At 39.2% G+C, this 27,046-nt stretch overlaps 1 protein-coding gene across 4 annotated transcripts in view; it reads right to left on the bottom strand.

Annotated features, from left to right (window-relative positions):
* The window catches only part of SLC44A1 (solute carrier family 44 member 1), a 193,711-nt gene that overhangs the window by 134,465 nt on the left and 32,200 nt on the right, over nucleotides 1-27,046 (bottom strand). For all 4 annotated transcript variants that reach the window (XM_031014502.3, XM_031014503.3, XM_055350367.2 and 1 more), the window contains exon 2: nucleotides 3,924-4,013. In XM_031014502.3, coding sequence (XP_030870362.1) covers nucleotides 3,924-4,013 — 90 coding nt within the window. The remainder of the gene's footprint in view (nucleotides 1-3,923; nucleotides 4,014-27,046) is intronic.

The raw sequence follows: 27,046 nt of genomic DNA, 5'->3' as shown, positions 1-27,046 counted from the left end.
TATTTTTACCAGGGAGTACCTTACTGGGCATAATCAGGTATCTACTAATAAAGTGGTGCTTTATTTATCCATCCCACTCTTGTTTCCTGATGTGTACAGAAACTGTGGTTGAGAACCCAGGAGGAGCTGGGGTGGGATTTGAGCTGAGAAACCTATCCTGAACCCCTAACAAGAACCTCTTAGTCATCCTTGATCTGTCTCTCACTCGTCTGCAACACTGATAACACCATTGATAAATGTTATGGATCCTAATTCTTCAATCTCTCTCTTCCTCTCCTTTAGCACTACTTTATTTCAGGTTTTTCACCTCTTATCTGGACCATTACATCAGCCTCCAGAGTGATCTGCCTGAAACCTCTTTCAACCTTCCAAGCCATCTTTAACATTAGCTGCCAGCGCCATCTTTCTAAACCCACTCATATCACTTCTTGCTCAATACTTTTCAGTGGTTTATCCGTGCCTATAATAGTGGGTCTCAACTTTGGCTGAACATCAGGTTTGCAGAGATTATATGAGAATCCCTGAGGTAGGGCTGAGGAATTAGGTTTTTTTTTTTTTTTAGAAAAGATCCCAGCTAATTCTAGGCTGGGCACAGTGGCTCACACCGGTAATTCCAGCACTCTGGGAGGCCGAGGCATGCAGATCACTTGAGGTCAGGAGTTCGAGACCACCTGGCCAACATGGTGAAACTCCATCTCTACTGAAAATGCAAAAATTAACCAAGAGTGGTGCTGGGTGCCTGTAATCTCAGCTACTCAGGAGGCCGAGGCAAGAAAATCACTTGAACCTGGGAAGCAGAGGTTGCAGTGAGCCAAGATCGCACCCTGCACTCTAGCCTGAATGACAGAGCAAGACTCTGTCTCAAAAAAAAAGAAAAGAAAAAAAAAGAAGAGATCCCAGCTAATTCCAATGTACAGCTAGGGCTAAAAACCACCTGTTTACTGCCTTAATGAAATATACAAATTTATATTTGTATATTTATACAAATGTGCAATGTTACAAGTAATTCTTTGGAGCAGAGTTAAGTATATGCCCAGTAATTCCAAAATAGTGATGAAAGTTCAAACGTAGAAGATAGAACTTAAGAAGGCTGATAGCAACTTGCTTTGAAAAACACTCTAAGTTCTAGACAACTCAAGCATTAGAAAAACCTTGAAACTAAGGGAAGAAATAAAAGAGAAGTACAAATATTGATGAAGAGATGAACATGTATAAGATTTAATGGTAGAGATGAGTGAAAGATGACAAGATCTTAGAATATTTAAGAACTAGACCATAGGTATCAAAAAATCAGCAAAAAACTGCAAATAAAGTCAGAGAATAAAGGTATGGTTTGAGTGTCAGGCTGCAAGATTACTAAGAAGAAATAATCTGTAAGAGAAGCAGGCAGCTGGGCCGCTCGATTAAAAGGACATAGCCAGAAAGTTCCAGTTCCTATTCTATCTTTGCCACTTATTTCCAGCAGTATATTCTTAGACAAGCTAATATTTAACCTTGCTATACTTTGTCTATAAGCAGGGGATAAAACCTATTTCATTGAAAAAAATTAAAAAGATACATACAGATATATATATATACACGTACTAAAGTTTGAGCATAGATTAATGCCCAACAAATGTTTGTTAAATGTTCATTTTAAAAGTACTATAGAATGAAATCCAAAGAGAGAGAAATCTTCTAAAAATCGTTTAAAACAAATACTCAGAAGCCAAAAAATGCTGAATCTCTGTTGTGCCAGGGAATAGAACTTTGAGATTTCTTATTTCCACATGGCAAAATACGATCTTAGCTCAATTCCATGAAGGTAATCCATTAACAGAATCATTCGAAAACAAATAATGCTATGCCAACATTTAAAAGTACACACAGTGGGTCTTAATTACGATCATACTGAAATCAACATTATATTAATTACCATTGCATTAAAATGTTTCAGTAAACAAATAACTCCTTAGTCTCAAGTCACTCCCAAATCAGCCTATTAACATTAATGATTGCACTTTCCTGACCTATTTTAGCACAGAAAATCCAAAGCACCTCGGGTGGCATGGTATATGTTTTTGTAAACAATTTTGAAAGGTCAGCTGCTATTTGTTCCAGGGTTACATTCAGGGAGTGGGGAAAGGCTGTGGACTAATTCTGTTATCAAAGAATCTTTCTATGGCAGGGTGCGGTGGCTCACGCCTGTAATCCCAGCACTTTGGGAGGCCGAGATGGGTGGATCACCTGAGGTCAGGAGTTTGAGATCAGCCTGGCCAACACAGTGAAACCCCATCTAAAAATTCAAAATTAGCTGGGCGTGGTGGTACATGCCTGTAATCCCAGCTACTTGGGAGGCTGTGTAAGGAGAATCACTTGAACCTGGGAGGTGGAGGTTGCAGTGAGCCGAGATCACACCACGCACTCCAGCATGGGCAACAAGAGCGAAATTCTGTCTGGAAAAAAAAAAAAAAATTTTTTTTTCTTCACACGCTGCATAAACATTCATGCATGTTATATTTCAGCTGCCATTCCATTAAACTAAGTAAACTTTTGAGCAATATCTTTTAAGTCATTAAGTTAGGAGACGAGTATTTTGACCTTTCCTAAATATCCTAAATTTGGTGAAACTGCGCTTTTTATCTTTAAAATAAACACTCCTTATTTTACTGGATTTATCATATCTCATTAAAATGTATTGCTTTCTTTTCCTTTTCTCAGAGGCAGAACTGGTACCTACAGTTGTGCCTATTAGCCAAGATGACAGTTGTTCTGTGATTCACAAATGGCGCTGGCCTGGTGGGCAGTCAGAGGAGACAAAGAGCAAGATTTTCATAAAGAAACTCTATAAAAGGTATAGTAAGAAGGGGGTTAAAAATACACATGAGTAGGAACAAGGCTGCCTGAGGTAGTGTAATTGCATTTTGAATTGTAGAAGACTAAGAAAGAGAGAGCAATAATGTATCTGCAGAGTCCCCTTGAGGAAGAGGAAATGGGGTGTTAGAAAACAGCATTGATCTGGAAGTGAACAGACCTGGGCTCTGTTCTCAGCTCTGTCATGAACTAGCAGTGTGGCCTTGGGATAGTAATTTCCATCTCTGAGTTTGATGTTTTTAATCTGTAAAATAAGGGCGATGGACTAGATGAGGATTTCCATGTCCTTTCTACTTCTAAATATCAGACCGCTTTAAAAATAGCAGTTTTCTATCTTTTTTCCAGCCCAGCACACTGGCAGGGACTCTAATGCCACTGAAGTCTGTCAGAAACTCCTGTAGGGCAGAGTGAGTATGCAATTGAATGTGCACATCCTTAATACCTTGTACCAGCAACTCTGCTCCTCCATTCTCTATACCCACTGGAAAATCACCAGGTCCCTTGATCTCTAATTGAAAGATGCCATTCATTACAGCAGACACAGCAGGCAGCAGGGGCCATTGGAAAACCACCAGGTCCCTTCATCTCCAATCGAAAGATGCCACTCATTACAGTAGACACAGAAGGCAGCAGGGGCCTAGGACAGGCAGAAGGAGGAAGGAGCAGTGAGCAACCAGCCTCCCATCTAGGAAGAACTGTGGAACACCAAGTCCCTGAGAGGAAATGACTGCCCTAAAGATAACCAACAAGTTGGTGTGACTGGGTTGGGTGAATATGCAGGGCTCGTGACTCATGGTCACTGTTTTGCTCACCACTCTATCAAGATCAACATTCAGAGACTTACGTCAAATGATTTGCTTTCTGAAATGGTCTATTGAATAGCATATGAGTCCCAGCTGCTCCTTAATTTGAGCTCAGTTTTCATGTAGAAAAACAAATCAAGAGTGACACAAAATACCACTGAATTGTATGAGGACTGGTATATTCCACAAATGCCCTCATTAAAACAACTACTCGTCATTCCCTTGGATCATGAGTCCAGTTTGGACCATCTGTGAGAGTTTCCTTACCATCCCAATGCAGAAGAGGATGAAGAGCAGCAGCCATGGTATGTCTGTGCAGCTACGGTCCTCCAGTGGCTTCCATTCTCGTTTGGAGCTCTAATTGGAAATACAAAATAAGACAGTGTTAAATGTTAAGTTTAGTTAAAGTTAGAAGGGCACAAATACACCAGCTATAGCTAGAGCGCTTCTTTGCCAAACAAGTTTCTATTGAACCTTTAAGACACAACTCAAATATTTGTCACCTTTTCTGTGACGTTTATGCTAACCCCCACAGCTAATAACTCCACTGGCCCTACTCCCACCCCTCTTCCTGGCCAGGCCCGGTACTGAGTTCATCGCTTTTTTGGTACCTGTATTAGAGTTTTTAGCAGGCTAAATTGTCATTCTTATTTGTTATGCTGTGTCCCAGCAGACTGTGAGTGCCATAAGGAAGAGACCAGGCTTATTTCTCGGCATCTAACATGATGCCTGAGGGTTCATAATATGTACTCAGTGAGGGCTTTTTAAAAATGAATAAATAAATGAATACACTCTTCCAACTTTAGTCTTAATGCTAGCTTTTTCTTTGTGTGTCCAGATGCTAAACTTAAAAAAAAAGTTAGAATGTGCTGTTTATATATATGTTCTCTTCTAGGAAAGATGCCCATCAAAATGGATTCCTATTCAGGCCGGGCCCGGTGGCTCACATCTGTAATCCCAGCACTTTGGGAGGCTGAGGCAGGCAGATCACCTGAGGTCAGGAGTTTGAGACCAGCCTGGCCAACATGGTGAAACCCCGTCTCTACTAAAAATACAAACATTAGCTGGGCGTGGTGGTGGGCTGTAATTCCAGCTACTCGGGAGGCTGAGGCAGGAGAACCGCTTGAATTCAAGAGGCGGAGGTTGCAGTGAGCCGAGATCGTGCCACTGCACTCCAGCCTGGGCAACAAGAGCAAAACTCCATCTCAAAAACCAACAAACAACAATAACAACAACAAAAAAAACGGGATTCCTATTCAGGGGTAGATTTTTCTAAGTCAAAAAAAAATCCAGTTTCTATAGACAGATCTGTGCAGCTCCTAAACAATCCATGCATTTTCATTTTGTTCCTAGAAAATGTTAGTTTCTAGATCAAACACAGAGAATCCTGAACTACAGAACTAGCGGCATTCTAAAAGTTAACTTGCAAAGTATTGACTGGAATTCCAACTGCATTTTTTTTTTCTTATTTCAATAGTCTTAGGATCTCGGGTCGGCTCACAAATCCCTTTTAATGGAAATCTAACTGAATGAAATAACCCCCCTGAGCTTTCTAATGAACAAAAATGCCCGAGTCTCACACCCTCTCCTGGAAAAAGTAAGCAGCGAAGGGAGAAAGAAGGTATCCTTGGGAAACCTATGGGAAAGGTTCCTCTGAGAAGGTTCAGGCCTCCAGTGGCTTCCGTGACAAGATCCAGGAAGCTATTTGGAAAAGTCTTGTCAGGAGGAAAGGGCATCAGCAGGAGGGGGCTGGAGATAAGGGAGCCCTCTGGTACAATTAGTATATATAGAGTACAACCAGGCTTAGTTCTCTCTCCCTCTAAAACCATAGTGTTGAACTATGTATCCTTTGATAACCTGATGAAAACTACAGACTCTTTTCTTAATATGTAAGCACAGGCCAGGCATGGTGGCTCATGCCTGTAATCCCAGCACTTTGGGAGGCCAAGGCGGGCGATCACCTGAGCTCGGGAGCTCGAGACCAGTCTGACCAACATGGAGAAACCCTGTCTCTATTAAAAATACAAAGTTAAACGGGTGTGGTGGTGCATGCCAGTAATCCCAGCTACTTGGGAGGCTGAGGCAGGAGAATCGCTTGAACCCGGGAGGCGGAGGTTGTGGTAAGCCAAAATCGTGCCATTGCACTCCAGCCTGAGCAACAAGAGCAGCTCCATCTCAGAAACAAACAAACAAAAAAAGTAAGCATATATTCACATAATTTTCATAAGAATTTAGGGAATTCAAACCCCAGATTAAAAAACACAACTTTAAAATATCTGCCTATCAACAATGAGGGCAGAGAATTGGAGTTAAAACAATTTCTTCCTAACCCCTAAAGTGTTAAACAAATGCTTTGTTATTGCCTTACACTGTACAATTGTTATGAACAGAACAAAACAAAAAACACAACCAGTTAGCTTGTTCCCAAACACCCACACAGAAAACAAAAGAGCGCTAGTTAGTCATGGAAAAAAACCTTACCCTAAGACTCTAACTAGCATTAAAAACCAAGAATGAGTAGGCAGGGTTTTTTCCAGAGGAATGTAGCATTGTGGCATAATAGATGAAGGACTGGTTCTCTCCCTGGCTGTCATTAGTTAGCTACATGAATTTAGATAAATTGCTTCATATCTCTGGGTGGCAGGAAGGAGTTAGTCTGGATCTCTTAGGTTCCTTCCAACTCTAAAATCTATGATCAAGAATGCACTTTTGTGGAAACTTTGTTATGACTACGAAAAACTGCAAAATAATTTGACATAATTCTCTGTATTATTCATATAAGAATGCCTGTATTGTGGTCTGTATTTTGGAAGACAGTTGTTCACAGTGTGAATAAAGAATGTTTCTTTGTATTAAATAATTTCAGTCTTGAATAATACCCATACAGTAAAACTGCTTCCAAACAGAGAATTTGGACACATGTTTGATATTCATTACATTTTACTCTATGATAATTTATAAAGCAAAAGCTACTTTGAAATGCTGTATTTGTTTGTCTTAACAAACAGCATGTATGGTGAGGGAAGAAAGGGAGAAGCCTCAGGTTGGTTGTGTAGTTTCTTTATCCCCAACTATTTTCTTAGTATTTTTACCAACATCCAGTTCATTAATGCCTAAATTTTCATCTATAAGATACAGAGATAGTTCATTTTTGACCAGAAAAATACAAGGATTCAGCATCTCAACAAGTCCATTCAACTTGCTGTGGGTCACTTCTGTGCCAAATACACAGAAATTCTTTCACTGGGAATGAGAAGTGGAGAGAGGGTAGGAGTTATATATAAAAAATATTGACAGAGTCTTAAGTAGTATGGAAGAACAAAAGTGATCACCCTCACTTGGACAAAGGAACACTCAGCGGAGGAGGGGTGGCTTACTTCACAGGGCTGTTTTGAGAAGTAAATGTGAGCACCAGTCACACAGCATGCACTCAATTCTTGGTTATTATTACTCATCAATACTTTTCAGTTAACCCTCTCTCTGTTATTAAAATATCCTTTTACCAAGTGGACCTTCCCACTAAAAAGGATATAAAGAATATTAAACTCTTTTTCCCTTATACTTACTAAAATTTTGACTTAATGGTGGCATATTTCATTTTAGCTGCCATTGTTACTGCCATCAGTTATTGACTACTATTAATCAGACATTAGACTCAAAGCTTTACAAACATTATGTCTTCTACATTCAAAACAGCTCATGTAGGTATCGTCTCTATTTCACAGATGAGGAAACTCAGGCTCAGAAGTTAAATAATCAGCCTAAGGTTTCACACCTGCACAATCAGTCTTTGGCGCCCCCACCCCAAGTCTGTGACTCCAAAGCCTATTCCTGTAAGACTATTTTTTATTTGTACTAGTTAGTAAAAAGCAATAACCTCAATTAGTTTCTCCTCACATTGAAAAATTTGGGAGCCAACTCAATAATTTTAAATCCTGTTGGTACAGGGAAAGCAAGTGAGATGTGTTATGAGCCATGAAGTTTCTCAAGTGAGTCAGAAAACCGAAGAGTTGAAAATTTTTAATAATTCTTTAACAGATTTAACCAAGTGGCAACAGGATTTAATGCTGTTTCTTCCAATTAAAATTCTGCATAGACCTAGCAAAAGTAAACTGTTTTGCAACAGCACTTTTTAAGTGTGATTTTACCCCTTTCTCAGATTCTACATGAGATTAATACCAGGCTTTCAGTAAATGTTAGGTCTCTCCCCTTCACAGGATCTTGCAGTTTAGGAACTGAATAGTACCAAAATAATCATATAATCCAAGCCTTTAGTGAGAGTGACTGAAACCCAGAGAAGAGAAGAGGCTTGCCCAAGGGCATACATTTATATTATCTATGACCGCATTTGATTCCTAAAACAATTTTGTTAATTACTATATACTCATGACTTTTCTAATTTATAGAATAGGAAAACAAAAATCAAAGAAAACAAGTGGAAAATCTATGTCTGAAACCTGAGTCCTCAAACTCTAGCAGAAAAACAGGAACTGTAAGACAGGATCCAGGGACACTAAAAACAAACAAACAAACATGGTAACAAAGATGAAGAATGCCTTTCTCAGGCTCATCAGTGTACTAAACACAGGCAAGGAAAAAAATCAGTATACTCAAAGACAGGTTAACAGAAATTATCCAAACTGAAACACACACACACACACACACACACACACACACACACACAGACTTAAAATTTAAAAACCAGAATAAAGCATCCAAGAACTATAGGATAATAACAAATGATATGACATACATGTAATTGAAATCCAAGAAGAAGACAGAATGAGGCAGAGGAAATATTTGAAAAAAATGACTGCAAATTTTCCAAAAATAATGAAAGAAATCAAAGCACAGATCCAAGAAGTTCAGAGAATCCCAAGCAGAATAAATACACAAACACACACCCCCTACACCTATTATACTCAAACCCTTGAAAGCCAAAGATACAAAGATCTTCTTGAAGACAGCCAGAGGGGTAAAAAAAGACACATCACATACAGAAAAACAAAGATTACAGTAGTCTTCTTGTTAGAAACTATGAAAAGTGGAAAACCACAGAATGACATCTTTAAATCGCTGAAAGGAAAATGAAAAAAAAAACTACCAACCCCAAATTCTACGCTGACAGAAGATCTCTCGGACGCTGACAAAGGATCTCTTAGACATGAACACTTTTCAAACCAAAAAACGTGACAGAATTTATTAGCCATAGACCTGAACTGTAAGAAATGTTAAGGAAAGTTCTTCAGGCACAAGGAATTGATACCAGACAAACTTGGAGGTACAAAAGAAGATTTAAAAGATTTCCAAAAATGGCTAAAATGAAGGTTTGAGATTTTCCATAATAAAAAGTTTTTTAATGTTTAAAAATAAGTGTGTGAATATATTCCTACAACAATATCCACAGTACAGGCTTTTTTGGCACACATATACAAGGTTAGTAATCTAGAAGGCAGAATTACAATTTCTAATACTACTACTGGAGAATTAAAGAACAATTCTAAGTCAGACCACAGCTGGCACATACCTCTTGTTTGTACATTTATATCCTTAAAGTTAGGGAGGAACAATGTGTAACACCTTCACATGCCTTCCTATATTTTGTACAGCATAGATATCTAATTTTTTAGCTTCCATGGTATCTCTTATAGAAGTCATAGTACTACTATGTCTTAGACTCCACATTCACTATGAGCCCTAATAACTAAACCCAAGGCCTTCTGGTGAATTTGATATGCTATAGTAAGGGTGTATTTTTTTTAGTAAATAAATCTGTAAAATGTTTTAATCTAAATTTCCATGTTATTGCAAATAAAGATACAGTTGTTGAATAAATGTATTTGTAGATAATAGTAAAACACAGAGGTTTTGGTAAGTGATATGTTATAAACAATTAGGTCAAATTAGCCGTCACTGGAGGCATCAACAGTGATATGGCAGGCAGGGTGGGCCAACGCCAGGGGCCAATTAAATAGGAAAAGGTCTGGCAATTATGCATCAAGTGCACAGAATTAGGCCAGGCTGGCAGGACTAGGAAGGTATCAAAAGATCAGACAAGCATTATCAATGATCCAGATTACATACAAAAAGAGTTACTAGGTCTCAAATATTGAGGCAGGTAGGGTCCAAAACCCTGGAAGTCAGAAGACATCTGGGTAATATCTAAAGGCAAAGACTGAATATTCCTGCTCCCTTTTCATACTCTGTGCTTACTGCCTGTATGACTTTCTCCTAATTAAGGCAGAAGTACAAAGCTTCCCAAAAAATTCTTATAAGTAATATAATAAGAGTACTACCTAATGCTATCAATCTTTCCTTCATACACCAGGTTTTAAAATAATGGAAAATGTGCTATAAAAAGGTTAGAGTCAATTACATGAAGCTGCTTGATTTTCAGAAAATATTCTTTTTTTTCGAGACAGGATCTTGCTCATTCACCCAGGCTGGAGTGCAGTGGCACAATCACGGTTCACTGCAGCCTTGATCTCCCAGGCTCAAGTGATCTTCCTGCCTTAGCCTCCTGAGTAGCTGGGACTACAGGCACACACCACCATGCTCCGTTCATTTTTTTTTAAAAACGGATTGGGTTTCACCATGTTGCCCAGGTTGGTCTCGAACTCCTGGATCAAGCCTTGGCTTCCCAAAGTGCTAGGATTATAGGCGTGAGCCACCAGACCCAGCTTCAGAAAATATTCTTAAGCATTTCTTTGATTCTTCAAATAAATACTGGGCACCACACAAAATACTTGAGATGCAACAAGACAGCCCCGGAGCTCTAGTTTAAGTGGGAAAGAGACAAACCAAGTACTACGATAGCATGAGCTTTGCCAAGATAGAGACAGAAAAGGTACTGCAGGAATAGACATGGGGAACATTAAGGAAACGTTTGTGAGAACTGTTGAAATTACCTCATAAACTTTTGCAGCTTATATTCTGAGGCAAACATTAAAATGATCTTTCAGTGTCTAAAATAGAATGTGTTTTGTGCCCCCAAAACATTCTAAAAATTCCTGATTGTTATCATGGGGAAATATTGACTGCTAAATAAGAATTATTACACCCAGAAATGTTTAGTAGCAAACAGGACATTAAGTTGCTTTAAAAAAAAAAAAAATCAGCCATTTCTCACTTCATTTCAAGATTTTTTTTACACACTAAAGATTTTGTGGCTCCAGTTAGGAAGAGGCCTTTCAGCCTCAGAAATGAGGAAAAATCTCTTCGTTTTCTGACACTTATTGTGTAGGGTTATATTTACTAAGCTACTGGAATAATATTTTCATGTAGATGTCACTGGTGAGATTCCTACTAACAATGAGTTAAGTACTATCTGGTCACATATATCTAGAAGTGCTGCAACTTGGAATTTCTGACAGGCTAAGGACTACGTGCTCCTTTGGCATTCCCCCAGACTAAGCCAGAGAACTGCATTCTCCGACATTCAAAGTAACAATAAATAGCAGCCTCGGAGGCTAGTCCCAGGGAAGAGAAGTGGTATATGGGCAGGGTTAAGCCTGCAAACAAATAAGAGACCAACCATTATAGATTCCAATACCATTTGGGCTGCCATTTCACAATTACAGCACCACTCATATTCTTGTATTTTTTTCTGATCAACTGGGAGGTATAAAAGTATTAACTACTAATAAAGTACTGAAGCTTAGAAATTTAAGCACAATCAAGAGTATCCTTCTGACAGGGTTATCAACATATACTTGTGTTCTTACAGGTCACTAGTAAGGAGAGTTAAGCTGGCAGGCCAGGAATCCCATATAACCTGAAGCCTATACCTCATGACAAGCAAAGGGATGCTATTCTTCCTGTGTGCCTAGAGCTTTGCAGCACAGATCCATCACTGCTACTTTTCCCAGATTCTGATGAAAAGCCACTATACCTGAGAAGGCCAAAGCAAGCTAAGATGTACTCTCATCAAGCACAGAGTCCAGAATGTGTCCTTGGGTTGAATTGGGTAATTTGTTGAGTAATCAACCCCTCCCCCAATTTTTTGTTTGAACATCACAGTCTTCACTTCCTGAGGTAGCCGACCATCTCCAAAACAGTCCCACAGTTCCAGCAGCTCTGCTGTAGTTTTCACTGTCCTAACTACTCCCTGACATACTTCAAAAGCCACTATAATAGTCACTGAATGCATCCATCTCCAAGGTCACCGCTGCATAGACATTTGTGCGATTCAAGTGTGTATGTGGCAAACATTGGTCCGTGAAGACTTTATTTTGCTCCTGCCAGTTTTACACAGAAACCTCCAGTATTAAAGACAAATAGTTGTACATTCAGAATCTTAAAAGCTCCCTCCAAGGACATACTGCTTCATTAAATTCCCCAATATGCTTTTATTTGCACAGAGTGGTAACAAAAAAATAAAAGAGCTGATGTATATCATTTTTGCCACAGTTTTCAATAGAGTGAGCAGACCCGATGAAGTTGAGTAGCAATAAACTATGGAGGCTCTAGCCTTCTGTTCCTAGCATCTGCAAATAAAATCTTGTAATAGGATTTTGAAAGACATTGCCTGTCCTTTGGGAAGGCTCTGTCAAGGATCTGGAGTGCATAACTACTTACGGTTACCATAAGTAATCTGTTTCATTTGCTAAGCCTGGTGATGGCAATTCATTATGGAAAGGTAAAACTAAAAGCATTATTTTAACAGACAGTTAAAGGTATTAAGATACACTGCGTGGAAAGATACAGGATTCTGTGCCCAACTGCTTTTCTTAGTTCATGAACTTTATGCTAAATCACAAACATTCATCCATTTAAGGAGAAAGGGGGAAATGGCAACTAGAGCTGCTTTGTAAGTTAGGTATTTATATAGTGATAGAAAGATCACAGGGAGATAAATTGCCAATGACTTCATTCTGCCTCCAATTCCCCTAAAAAATAATTGTGGGCCTGTTACAAAGATGTCTCTCTTGCATCAGACTTCTCAATGACTGTCTTTCTTGCATATGAACACGTGATAATTATGGGGCAGAGGCCAAGTTAATCCTGCTCTGCAACATAGCTAATAACATATTTTACCTCTATTATCAAAGAAACAATCAAAATTATACAGACAAGCCTTGACTGCAATCCTCAAACAGTATCTCTAACTTGTCTTTCTCCTGAATCAGTGGTAAGCAACCTTTATAATTTAAAATTACTATTTAATTTTTTAAAATTATAGTTTTCATGGGCTTCATTTTTTTCCTATCACATCCTACAAGGGTCAGAATTTCTTCAGTACTTAATGATACCAAGGACAGACTGATAGACCAAAGCTCTACTTCACACCTCCCATCTGCTACAGTATAGTCAGTTTCCAGACTGTTAATGGGTGTATTGACTTTTTTGGCTATGCTGTAACCATTTTTAAAAATTTCATGCATATGCAATATAAGATTCTTACTCCAATCTTGCTCTCTTTTCCATGATGGAACAGATAAAAATTGACTTATAGGCCAGGTGCGGTGGCTCACGCCTGTAATCCCAGCACTTTAGGAGGCCAAGGAGGGTGGATCACCTGAGGTCAGGAGTTCGAGACCAGCCTGGCCAACATGGTGAAACTCTGTCTCTACTAAAGATACAAACAAATTCGCCAGGCATGGTGGTGGGCAACTGTAATCCCAGATACTCAAGAGGCTGAGGCAGGAGAATCACTTGAACCTGGGAGGCAGAGGTGGCAGTGAGTTGATATTCCACCATTGCACTCCAGCCTGGGCAACAGAGCAAAATTCCATCTCAAAAAAAAAAAAAAACACTGAGAACTGACTTATAATGACTTATACAGAAGTAATATAAAGATTGCACTGATCATAATATAGCAAATAGGTGGGCAGAATTTGGTAAATTTATGTTCTAAATCAAAATTAGGTATTGTCTTTGTCAATTAAGATGTTTTTAGTTCACGGCAGTCACGCATTGAAACAAATATGTGTTCAGTTCTACGACAGTGGCATAAAACTCTTAAGTGAACCAAATCCCTACCAGAGGAACCCGTAAGGTGAACTAGGTTCCCTTCCTTTGTGTTTCTACAGCACACTATGTAAATACCATCACAGTAATTATCATTCCATATTATAATTATTTATGTTTTCCCAGTAGATGACCTTTTTGATGGTAAGTGTAATGTGTCTATTTTTTGTTTAACCCAGGGATTAACACTGTTTATAGAAAGCACTCAAATATTCTTCAAATGAAAACCTATTCCATGCAAAACAATGTGTACAGAAGCTTCCCCTAAATGGTTGCATATATAATGTTTAGTCTTCCCACTTTATCATCTACTTGGGTACAGGGACTTGACTTTGTTAACTCCTATGTCCCCAATAGTTACCGCAGTTAGCACATAAATAGGCTCTCAGCACATTTATTTAGTGAATAAATAAACCAGGCTAGGTCTCTTACCACTGGAGTGGCATGATGTTAGAACAGACAGCCTTACTGCTTCTCTTACATGAGATTTTTTACCCAAATAGTATCTATTGCATCATAAGCAGATTCCTTTTCCCGCAGATATTATATGGCTGGCATTTCCCAAAGATGTTTGTTAATGGATTATATGAGAAAAATTAATCCCATTTTAAATAAGTTTTGGAAATGCGGGTTAACGAAGTCCAGTCTTCCAAGAAGGATTTCTTTGAGCCTTTATTGTAAGATTCTCCAAAACATATTTGGTCACACAGCCATTGGGGTAAGTGGTTGCAGACAATGCTGACCTCTCTCATTATATTTCTAGAAATCAGAGAATAAGAATTCATAGTTAGGAAACTACTCTCACTGAAAAACTTTCAGAACGCTGATAACATTGGTTAAGAAACTGAAAGCAATGTAAATTGGTTAACCACTTTTAGAAAGTAATTTGGCAATACATTTCAGAAGCCCAAGGAAATAATCCAAAATATTAAAATAGGACCAGGCATGGTGGCTCATGCCTGTAGTCCTAGCACTTTGAGAGGCTGAGGCTAGAGGATCGCTTAATCCCAGGGGTTTAGTACCAGCTTGGGCAACATAGTGAGACCTCGTCTCTATAAATAATTAAAAAATTAGCCAGGCGTGGTGGCACACACCTGTGGTCCTAGCTACTTGGGAGGCTAAGTTGGTAGAATCATTTGAGCCCTGGCAATGGAGGTTGCAGTGAGCCGTAATCATGCCACTGCACCCCGGCCTGGGCGACAGAGCAAGACCCTGTCTCAAAACAGAAAACAAACAAACAAAAAAAACATTAAAATAGCTCCACATGTTCAATACAATGCTATTATGAGAAAAAAATTACAAATTAACTATCCAATAATAGAAAATAAATCTACAACTGGGATATTAAAGTCATAAAAATAACTATGAAGACTGTATAGTAACATATAAAAATGATTATAATAAACAGTTGTGTTAGAAACATGGTTTGAAATTGCATCTATGCTCTGATTATACAAATATGCAAAGGAGAATATGCAAATATGTAAGCACTAGAAACAGATGATGCAATTTTTAAGTAATTTGATTTATAATGCATTTTTCCCATTCTGATTTCCATTAATGCTATTTAATTATGAAAGAAATAACATACATATATATAATATATGCTCCCATTTATCCAGATTATGCTTTTTCTACTTCCTCATTATATCACCTATAAAAAGATACAGTATCAAAACCACCAGAAAATGTTTAAGTCATTTAACCTAACACTTATTGATGGGAGATTAGAACACTTCAAATTTCCTTAGAAAGCTGTATGCTGAGAATGACCCAGGTAGGAGCAAGATTTCTCCTGAAGAATGCAGGAAAACTGGCAATTTAGAGAGGTAAACAGGTATGGAGAGGGAAAGGAACACAAACCTGGGCCTGAATTCTAGCTAGTCTTCTAAATAGTAGTATGATCAGCTGAACTGACCTCCCCACCTGCAAGGTAAGGACAACTACCCTATAGCATGCATTGTTTTCAGGATAAATGATTTTAAGTTCCTAGGACTAGGCCCTAAATCATTGTTACGTCCTTTCCTAGTGGGATACAGGAAAATCTTCCCTATGAAGCATTAAAAAAAGTGAGTTCCCATAAATATTCATCTCAAACATCTTTAAGTTGTTCCCATACTGTACATATTATAAAATGTGTGTTTGAAAACTGAAAAACTAGTTGTAAGGGAAATACAACCAGAAGCAATGAATGAGTACGCAGTTTTATAGACAATTGTGTAAGAAACAAATAGTAACTTTCAAATGACAATACAATGAGAAAAACTGAAATGCCTTTTTTATAGCTTAAATTTTCCACCCAGCTTTACTGAGGTATAATTGAGTAGTAAAAAGTATATATATCTAAGGTGTACAACATGATGTTTTGATAAACATACAGACTGTGAGGTCTTAAAGTTTTAAAGGAAGTTGAAGGAAACTTCAATTCTGAAACCCATAATCAACCAAACTATTAAAAATCCATTCATTCAATAAATAACTTATCATATAAAAGGAAGGGTGCTGGAGCTTAAGAGATTCAGCTACTTTACTTTCACCTTTCTGCTGTTCTCTTGCTAATTTACCTTCTTTATCTCTGGGTTCTACCTTTTCTGTCCTCCCTTTCATATTTTATTTTATTTATTTTTTAAAGAGAGAATCCTGTTTTGTCACCCAGGCTGCAACACAGTGACAGGATCATAGCTCACTGCAGCCTCAAACTTCTGGGCTCAAGTAATCCTCCCACCTTAGCCTCCTGAGTAGTTAGGACTACAGGCATGCACTGCCATACCTGGCTGATATTGTTATTTTTTGTAGAGATGGGGTCTCGTTTATGTTGCCCAGGCTGGTCTCAAACTCCTGGCCTTAAGTGATCCTCCTGCCCTGGCCTCCCAAAGTGCTGGGATTACAGGCATGGGCCACTGTGCCTGGTTGTCCTCCCTTTTATAACACAACCCATTTGAGTTCGTAATTGAGGGTTGGCGAAATTATAGGAAAAGCTGCGCGTATTAAGGTAGAAAAAGATTATAGATCAATCAAAATTAAGACTATTACCAAAATGATGTTTTATACAAGTACTTAAAGTGACTGTGTAACACTAAATCATAATATCATACAAAGAGACAGATTTTAGCTAATATTATTGAGCATATTCCATGTGCCATTTTGCCTGTATTAACTCATTTATTCTTCAGAACAAGTGTTATGAAGTTGATGTTGTTATTATTCCCATTTTACTGATGAGGAAACTGAGACAAAGGGGGTTAAGTAATATGCCCAACTCAAATGGTCAGTACGTACTACAGCAGGAATGTGAACCAGACAGTTGGGCCAGGACCCATGACACTTTGCTGTGCTCTGTTTACTGTGGTTAGCATATCCTGTGTAGACACTGTGGAATGAACTATGTGGAAAAAAGGAGGGAAAAGAGGAAAATGAGAGGCATAAGAATTGCAGTAAAAATACCGCAGTACATTCTACAGCTTAATTTATCTAAAAAAAAAAATTTTTTTTGAGACAGGGTCTCACTCTGTCGCCCAGGCTGGAGTGCAGTGGCGCAATCTCGGCTCACCGCAACCTCCACCTCCCAGGTTCAAGTGATTCTCCCACCTCAGCCTCCCAAGTAACTGGGACCATGGGCACATGCCACCATGTCTGTGTAATTTTTGTATTTTTAATAGAGATGGGGTTTCATCATGTTGGCCAGATGGGTGTCAGGCCTCTGAGCCCAAGCTAAGCCATCATATCCCCTGTGACCTGCACATATACATCCAGATCACCTGAAGCAATTGAAGATCCACAAAAGAAGTGAAAATAGCCTTAACTGATGACATTCCACCACTGTAATTTGTTTCTGCCCCACCCTAACTGATCAATGTACTTTGTAATCTTCCCCACCCTTAAAAAGGTTCTTTGTAATTCTCCCCACCCTTGAGAATGTACTTTGTGAGATCCACCCCCTGCCCGCAAAACGTTGCTCCTAACTCCACCACCTATCCCAAAACCTATAAGAACTAATGATAATCTACCACCCTTTGCTGACTCTTTTCAGACTCAGCCCGCCTGCACCCAGGTGAAATAAACAGCCTTGTTGCTCACACAAAGCCTGTTTGGTGGTCTCTTCACATGGACGCGTGAGACAGTGGGTAAATTATTTTTTTTTACATGGTTAACTTTTTCTTACAGGAAAATTATAGGTCATAACCAAGAATAACATGTTATTAACATATTTTGTCTTTTGATTTCAAAGGTAATTTCCAAATGTCCAAATATTACTCTTGATATTTGAAGAAAACACCTGCAGTGATATTTAACAGGCAGAAACAAACTGTTGTTTCCTCCTAGCAATCTGTAACTTCCACCTAAATTCTGTAAAACACTTGATTGTATTTCAAAAACAATAATACTTAAAGTGCTACTTTGCTATTAAAAAAAATCACATACAATGCCCATCAACTGATGAGTGATTAAACACAATATGGTACATCCATGCCATAGAATATAATTTTGCAATAAAAAGGAATGAAGTAGTGATACACACATGCTACAACATGAATGAACCTTGAAAACATTCTAAGTGAAAGAAACCAGGCACAAAGCCCATATATTATATAATTCAATTTATATGAAATACCCAGAACAGGCAAATCTATAGAGACAGAAAGTGGGAGTTGAGAGGAAATAGGGAATGACTGCTAATGGGTATGGGGTTTCTTTTCAGGTGATAAAAATGTTCTAAAACTGATTGTGGCGGTGGCTATTCAACTCTATGAACATACTAAAAATCATTTTGTATGGTATATGAATTATATCTCAATAAATTTGTTATATGTATAAAAGAAATCACATTAAAACACTTCAAAGGGTCCACATTGGCCACTTCACCTGCAGAGTTCTGCTGACTTCATGACAGACTCCATATGAACACTTTTCATATAGCTACCGCATCAGATATACGAGATGAAAGTGGAAGGTCTTTAAGGTAAAGACTTGGGTAATAATGAAATTTGATGAACAAAATCATGTTTCTGAGAAATCAGAAGTTACTAGAATTACTAGATAAGGTGCTGACTTTCAATCCCTCTGTAGGCAACACAAGGGAAGAGGGTAAATAATGTTGCAGACAACTAAAATATAACATAAAATAGATCTGAATTAGAAAAATCATCTTATAGAGATCAAAGGACTCACGTGACAAGGCAAAACCAGACTGCAGTATAAACACAGCTACAGAAAGATTGTACTTGTCAGGACCGGGTGCAGTGGCTCATGCCTATAATCCCAGCACTTTGGGAGGCTGATGTGGGAGGACTGCTTGAGCTCAGAGTTCAAGACCAGCCTGGGCAACAAAGTGAGACCCTATCTCTTAAAAAAAAAAAAAAAAAAAAAAAAGACTGTATTTGTCAGAAAATAGGAAATGGATATGGCAGGTAGACACATACTACTATTTACTTAGCACCTATTAGGTGCCAGGATTTGTACCTGGGTAGTTATAGTGAAAAATAAAAGTGTGACAGATAAACCTTGATACTGCCCTTCCAAACTGTGTTGGGGAAAGGGTCCCAGAAGAGTGAACTCTGGCACCTAGCTTCTCATGCAGACGTACTTTTACTGCTGAATAGACAATTCAGGCTACTGAACTGAGGCTGCACCATGGGTCATCCAGCCTACTCCCCTTCCCTTCATCTGATTCCATGTCATCAGGCAACCTTCTGACTGTGCTCTTGCCTTCCACAGGTTGACAAGTGGAGTGCACAACATAACTAGAGAACTACAGAAAAATAAAGCAATAGAGCAATGGAGCTTATTGCAATTACAGACACTTGGGAAGAATATATACAGACTAAGCTGCTAACACTTGTTATAAGGTGGAATGAGAAAGGACTCGCACATATTGGGATTGGATTTTTAAAAAATAATCATACTACTTTTCTATTAAGAATAAATGTAATAGTTCTTAAATAATAATAATTTGGCTTTACTTTCACGCTTACCAAACTGACAAAAAATTTCTGGTCTGCCTGTCAGTTGATTCTTTAATAAATTAGCCTTCTGGGTTGATAGGTGTGTCTTATGATGTAGTTTTACATGAATTCTACGTTAAGAGAAGAGTACACTTTAAATCTAGCAAAATAAAGTTCTAAGTCTCCAAAGCCCCAGAGCTTTGTGGATTCTAAGGTCAATGACACTTAGCAGAGCGCCTCTTCACAGCCATCAGCTGGCCTTCCTTGCTAAAACCTAAACCACATCAAGTACTTACCATTCAAATTCTACAAGCAGAAAATATTAAAGAACTACAATTTAGACCATTTCCAGAGAACTTCTCCTAGCATTTCAGTATAATTTACAAATAAGCAGCTCTTAGATCTGCAGGCTTGCCTTACTATCTTTGGATAAAACAAGGTTGTTTCTCCACAATCAACCAACCTTCAGCACCCGCTCCATGCCCGGAAATAGATCAGAACCATGGAGGAAGTCCTAGGAGCATGAGAGTGCTGAGTTTAACGTGGCCTTACAATTTGGGTCCAAAGTCCAACTAAACTCCCACCTGTGGCCCAAGGTTTAAAATTAAAGGTTGAAGTATCCTGCAGCACGGGCCACTGAATGTGCACTGACATTTCTGCATCAGATAACCAGCTGACCTTCAGCTACCCCTAAGTATGACCAATGGGTTATCTCCAAGTGACTGCTGTATATGAAGATGATATATCGTCACAAAACCCCCAAATCCTCCTTCTTGGCAAATTCCAACTATTAAAAAATCAAGACGTGCCAGGCGCAGTGGCTCACGCCTGTAATCCCAGCACTTTGGGAGGCCAAGGGGGGTGGATCACGAGGTCAGAGTTCAAGACCAGCCTGGCCAACATGGTGAAACCCCGTCTCTACTAAAAATACAAAAATTAGCTGGGCATGGTGGTGCACACCTGTAATCCTAGCTACTCAGGAGGCTGAGGCAGGAGAATTGGTTGAACCCAGGAGGCGGTGGTTGCAGTGAGCCGAGATCGCACCACTGCACTCCAGCCTGGCTGACAGAGCAAGACTCCATCTCAAAAAAAAAAAAAAAAAAAATAAAAAAAATCAAGACCCAATCTATTATTAAGAAGGAAGTAGAGAAGGAAATAATACAGAGGACTCAAACATCAAATTGACAGTCTGATCAGAAGACTATTGCAGTCCTTTCCAACTTTGACATTCAAAGTTGGAATGATGATGAGCAAACATTCACAAGAAAACATATGGGCACACCAGAAGCTGAGTTAAGGAAAACCAGCTAAAGACCAAAAGTGATTAGATTAGACACACTCAAATAAGTGAGGGGGAACAGTGAATCATCAAATTAATAGCTCTACAAATGAGAGATACTAAATTTGTTCTTAAAAAAAAAAAAGCAACCAAGAAAAATGAATGCTAATAAGCCTAACTTGAATAAGTAAATGCTCTAAAAACACAGGTATCTATAAACCTCCACACCCAATGAGTCATTAAGACATCCCACTTGTAAAGCCAGGTCCCAAGCTCAGACAGACCTTGACTGGTTTGTATACAATTATGGCAATTTATCTTGCCCACCAGCCAGTCTTCTATGTGTCTGTTACAGCTACTTTTCTCACAGTGTAAAATTAATCTGTGTTAATCCCACAAAAGTAACTATTTTCTTCTCTCCTCAGTCTCTGTACCCCATCCCACTCCATGTCAATTGGTTCTTTCTGTACTGCCCTAAGTAATGATTCTCAGTCACAGGCTTCAAATAACTATACAACTTAAACAATATGGCTCCCAAATTCACAAAGTCTTCATTTCTCTGCAAGCCAGTTAAATCCTGCTTCTTTCCACAAAGTCCACCCAAGAATAAGCTGATCTTCTATTAGAACTACAGATGCAATCACAAAGGAACAACCCATTTTAAGATGGCACATGTAAGCCTGGGTTACGAAATGACCAGCTAGTAGTCATCCACTGTAGAATAAAAAGTGCAAGCCCCTGATGGAAGCCCTATGTCAACAAACATGGCAAAGGACCCCAAGCCTCTATACCTTCAAACCTCCCTTCCTGACGATATCATGTCTGCCTGGCCCGTATGAGACACATCCTTTACAACAAGATATCACCTGAGTCGTCGCTCCTAGACACAACCCTTCATGCATTCATATACTACCACTGCCTCCATGACTCATCTTTCTGGTGACCATATTTATGAAAACTATTATAGGCAATAATTAAACAATATCAAAAAGATAGTAAAAAAACAAAGAGAAAGACTATAAGCACCTTACCAAGGAAGAGAGTAAAACACATGTGCCACTGCCAAGAATATCACAGGTTTCGGAAAGAGAAGAAGGCACCAGAGGAACATCTCTGTTCTGGTCCAGAGCATTTGCCTAGCAACACCCCTCTCCTTAATCTTCAGTCATTGTATGACTTTGTTCCCAAAAAGGCTGCTCCCAGGGTAGGCACCAGCCACCCTACAGGGATTTCTCTACTGAGAGCATCTACAGGTCCAGCTCCCTGTCAAGGTGCTCTCCATGACAACAGTGAATTTTTTGCTCTGTTATGTCTATCTTATGCTTCCTGGGGAAGGCAACTACAAAAAGGAATGTGCTCTGGCCTGGGAGTCACAGGTTCACCTCGGTGGGCTGGGTGATCTTGAGAGGGTTTCTCAGCATGTTCTGCCATGTCTGTGCCATTTGTGTGCTGCAGTGAGCTCACATTGACTCACACCAGCTCATGAGAGACAACCTTGCACATTTCTTCCTAACTTCTGCTCATGGACTTTACATCAGTAGCTTAAAATTAGTCATAGTGGGAGTATATACACCATGGAAATCAGCAAATGTAGCAAATCTGGATTTTTTTTCTTCACTTGGAGAGCTGGTTGTTAAACACCAATACAACACTACTTGTGCCTCAGTTTGTTACCCAATTTGTTTTTCTTTTTGTGGAAACAAATTTTTGTACAGCCAAATCAACTTGACTTTAGACCTTGTCTCAACACTTTAAAGTTCTTCAGCTATTTAATACTGTTTTCTTCTATTAATACCTGTTTATGGTTTCATGGAATTTATTTTGATATATAGTGTGAGTAATACTCACTGTTAATTCAGAACAGCTGATTTAACAAATAATAAATTATTATTTATACTATGGTCTATGTGTAGACTATTACCTTCCATTAACTTTTGGTCAACAACAAAATAGCAACTAACATCTTTTTGAGTACTTCCCAAGCACCAGCAATTTGCTCAACTCTTTATCTCATTTAATCCTACACTTTACAGGTGAGTAAAGTTATCCTTGAAGACATTAGGTACCTGGGCCATAGTCATGTGGCTGATAAATCAGAGCTAGACCTGGAATCCTACACTCTACCTCTAATACCTCAACTCATGACCATTATTGCTAAACTGCAACACAGTGCTGACCACTATTTTTTAATTTTGATATTAGTCCTCCCTTTATGCTTCTTGCTTAGAATCATTTTGTAAATCATTTTGTCAATTTTACTCAAATCACGTTAAATTTAATTGGAACAGTGACATCTCAGTATTCTAGTTTTTGTATTCAGAAACAACGTATGTCCCTCTAGTTCATTTATTTATTTTAAAAACCTCAAGAAAAGTTTTATAGTTTTCTTCATTTCAACTGGACATATTTGTTAGGGTTATTTCTAATTTTACATTTGCTGAAACTTTGATAAATGGGATTTTTTTACGCTACATGTTTCTAACTGGTTATTGCTAACACTTGAGAAAGATACTGATTTTTGTATACTTACCAAATACAGCACTTGTAATTTTTAGTTGATTTTCTTTTTTTTGTATTTTATCTCCTTTCAGATCATTATACTTACTTTGGTATGGTGGATTATTGCACGAGTTAGAACTTCTAGAACAATGTTAATGGTGATAGAAGGTTTATATATTCCTGATGTAAACTAAAGATGCTCTACTGTATCACTGTCGAGTACAAGACTGACTTGTTGGTTTAAGACAGTGGATCTTATTAAAGATACAGTTTTCTCGGCCAGGCGCGGTGGCTCACGCCTGTAATCCCAGCACTTTGGGAGGCCGAGGCGGGCGGATCACGAGGTCAAGAGATTGAGACCACCCTGGCCAACATGGTGAAACCCCGTCTCTACTAAAAATACAAAAATGAGCTGGGCATGGTGGTGTGCAGCTGTAGTCCCAGCTACTCGGGAGGCTGAGGCAGGAGAATCAGCTGAACCCGGGAGGCGGAGGTTGCAGTGAGCCAAAATTGTGCCATTGCACCCCAGCCTGGGCAACAGAGTCAGACTCTGTCTCAAAAAAAAAAAAAAAAAAAGTTTTCTCTTCCTAGTTTTAAAATGGCTTAAAAAAATTAGATGTTGAGCTTTTTCAAATGTTTTTTGAGCATACTATTAAAATAACTTAAAGTTGTTCTTACTGAATACCTTTTTTCTTTTTTGAGTCTTGCTTTGTCGCCCAGGCTGGAGTGCAGTGGCGCGATCTCAGCTCACTGCAAGGTCCGCCTCCCGGGGAATACCTATTTTAAACTGAAAAATCCTAGACTATCAATAAGGAGGTAGATCTGAGTTTGGTTCCCGGGTTGAAGGGCAAATCTAAGGAGTCCTAGGTCAGCAGCACAGTTTGTTCTGCTGCAGTTTCTTTGACAGGCATTACCTCATATCTGACTGGCAACAGATGAATACTGTTGGCATAATGGTGAAGTCACATTGGCTCACATGCAATTTTTCTCAGCATAATAATGTTTTCAAGCAGAGACAAGTTTTCTCATGATTAAAGAGAAAGCCTTGGCAATATAAGATGACCTTAAAGGCAGAAAAAAACCTGAAACTCTACAGAAGTGACTTACTTTAGCATATGTGGTAGTTGATTCAGTGGCTTCAAAAACCACTATACTTTCCTTCTAAGTTATCTGGCAAAGCTGCAAATGCAGATGAGAAAGCTGCAAATACAGCCAGGCATGGTGGCTCATGCCTGTAATCCCAGGACTTTGGGAGGCCGAAGCGGTTACATCATTTGAGGTCAGGAGTTCGAGACCAGCCTGGCCAACATAGTGAAACCCAGTCTCTACTAAAAATTCAAAAAGGCCAGGCGCGGTGGCTCATGCCTGTAATCCTAGCACTTCGGGAGGCCAAGGCGGGTGGATCACAAGGTCAAGAGATCGAGACCCTCCTGGTCAACATGATGAAACCCCATCTCTACTAAAAATACAAAAAATTAGCTGGGCGTGGTGGCGGGCGCCCGTAGTCCCAGCTACTCGGGAGGCTGAGGCAGGAGAATGGTGTGAACCCGGGAGGCGGAGTTTGCAGTGAGCCGAGATCGCACCACTGCACTCCAGTCTGGGCGACAGAGCGAGACTACGTCTCAAAAATAAATAAATAAATAAATAAATAAATAAATAAATAAATAAATAAATAGAAAAAGAAAAAAAAATTAGCCAGGCGTTAGTGGCACACCTGTAATCCCACCTACTCAGGAGGCTGAAGCAGGAGAATCGCTTGAGCCTGGGAGGCAGAGGTTGCAGTGAGTGGAGACAGCACCACTGCACTCCAGTCTGGGTGACAGAGTGAGACCCTGTCTTAAAAAAAAAAGAAGGCTGCAAATACATTCCTCCCTGTATTAAAACAATGGATTAAGAAGGCTATATGCTGCATCAGCGTTTCAATTTTTATCCAAATGGTCTCTATTGGAAGCAAAATACCCTCTAACACCTATTTCCCAAAGAAGAAAGCATGAGCCCCAGGGTTTACAGCTACACAGAATTTTCTGACTGTGATACTGGAAACAAGTACCAGTTAGAGTTGACTGTGCTGGCTCTTGTTTTATTTTGTTTTTTAGTACTCTTGTGTCAACAACAGAACTGCCACTAACATTTTTTGAGTACTTCCCATGCACTACTTGGTTACATGGGAAGGACCAAGCCCTATTAGGCTACTTGGTTTACAAAGTTCCTCAGTTTTAGTTGGTCCATCCCAACTCCCATCAGCCCTATTGTTTTCAGTGCCTGATTTTGCAAACATGGGTTGTTTATTGTATTTTTCAATTATTGTTGAGGCTTCCATTTTATTCTGTTTTTGTTTGCTTGTTTTTTCCAGGTTCACCTATATGGTGTGGCAGCAGAAACATTTGGGTCCCCATAGAACCACTGGATCTTGTGCTACCTGCTTACCAGAGTGTGGCCTGCTTGAGATTTGAGATTTTCTTTGAAACCCAGTTAGCTAACAGGCACGAGTACCTGCCATCAGGGAATCTAAGACACTTGATTTAAACACTGAAAAGTTTAAATCATTATCGTGAATGGAGTAACTGCAGTAAAGAGAGGGTTGTGCAAATTTCTGAAGTGTATTCAAGAGATGAGGCTGACCACACTCACGTTCCATTGTCTCATCCACAACACACATCTATTACCAACTCCTGATATTCTACACAACCTGCTCCACCAACAGCCTTCCCTACTTCAGTAAACAGTAATTCCACCTTCAGGTGTTCAGACTGAACACCTTATTGCCACTTTCTCACAGCATCTATCCAGTTCATCAGAAAATGCTGATGGCTCTGTCTTCCAAATATGGCCAGAATCTGACCACGTCCTATCAGTTCTCCACTGCTACCACTCTCGTTCAAGTCACCATTATCTGTCACCTCTATTACTGCAATAGCCTTCTATCTGCTTCCACCCGTGTCCCCTCAACACTAGTTTCAATAACGTGATTGGAAAGCCAGATCTTATTATTCCTCTGCTCGAAACCCCATGATATCTTCCTGTCACACGCGGAACAAAAGTCAAGTTTTTATAATGGCTTGGAACAACACCCTAGATGCTTGGGCACAAAATAGCCTGGACCTGCTGTTCCCTTCCTTCCACTTCTCAGACCACTCTGGTTTTCTTGATGCTACTGAGCTCTCAGGATTGCCTCCTGACTTTTGCACTTGCTATTCCTTCTGCCTGGAATGTTCCTTTCTTAAATATCAAGTTTGTTTGCCCCCTCATCCCAGTGAGGCTTTTCCTGACAACCCTATTGTAAACTGCAGACACACACACACACACACACACACGGCTCCCCATCCCCGTTTCCTAACTTAATTTTCTCCAAAGCAGTACATATCTTCATCTGCTATACTATATATTTTACCTGTGTCTCTGTTTAGTCCCCTTAAAAAATAAGTAAGCTTGGTGTTCTTTGCTGTATCCCCAGTACATAGAATAGTTCCTAGGGCACAGAAATCTCAAAAACTACTTACTGAATGAATGAATCAGGTTCACTGCATGACATGATGAAAGCAGTGACAGATTGAGATTGTGACTCTTCAGTCACCTTAATCTTCACAAATCCAAGAAATATTTGAAGAGGTGTAAAGAAGTTGACTTCATTTTAATGCAGTCATATGGCTAGGCTGTGAAAACCTGTTCAAGAGATTTATTAAGCTGCTTCCTCAGATCAA

This window comes from Gorilla gorilla, chromosome 13, assembly GCF_029281585.2.
Source record: "Gorilla gorilla gorilla isolate KB3781 chromosome 13, NHGRI_mGorGor1-v2.1_pri, whole genome shotgun sequence".
Lineage (NCBI taxonomy): Eukaryota > Metazoa > Chordata > Mammalia > Primates > Hominidae > Gorilla > Gorilla gorilla.
The sequence above is the reverse complement of the archived record's forward strand: the minus strand, read 5'-3'. Positions and strand labels throughout refer to the sequence as shown.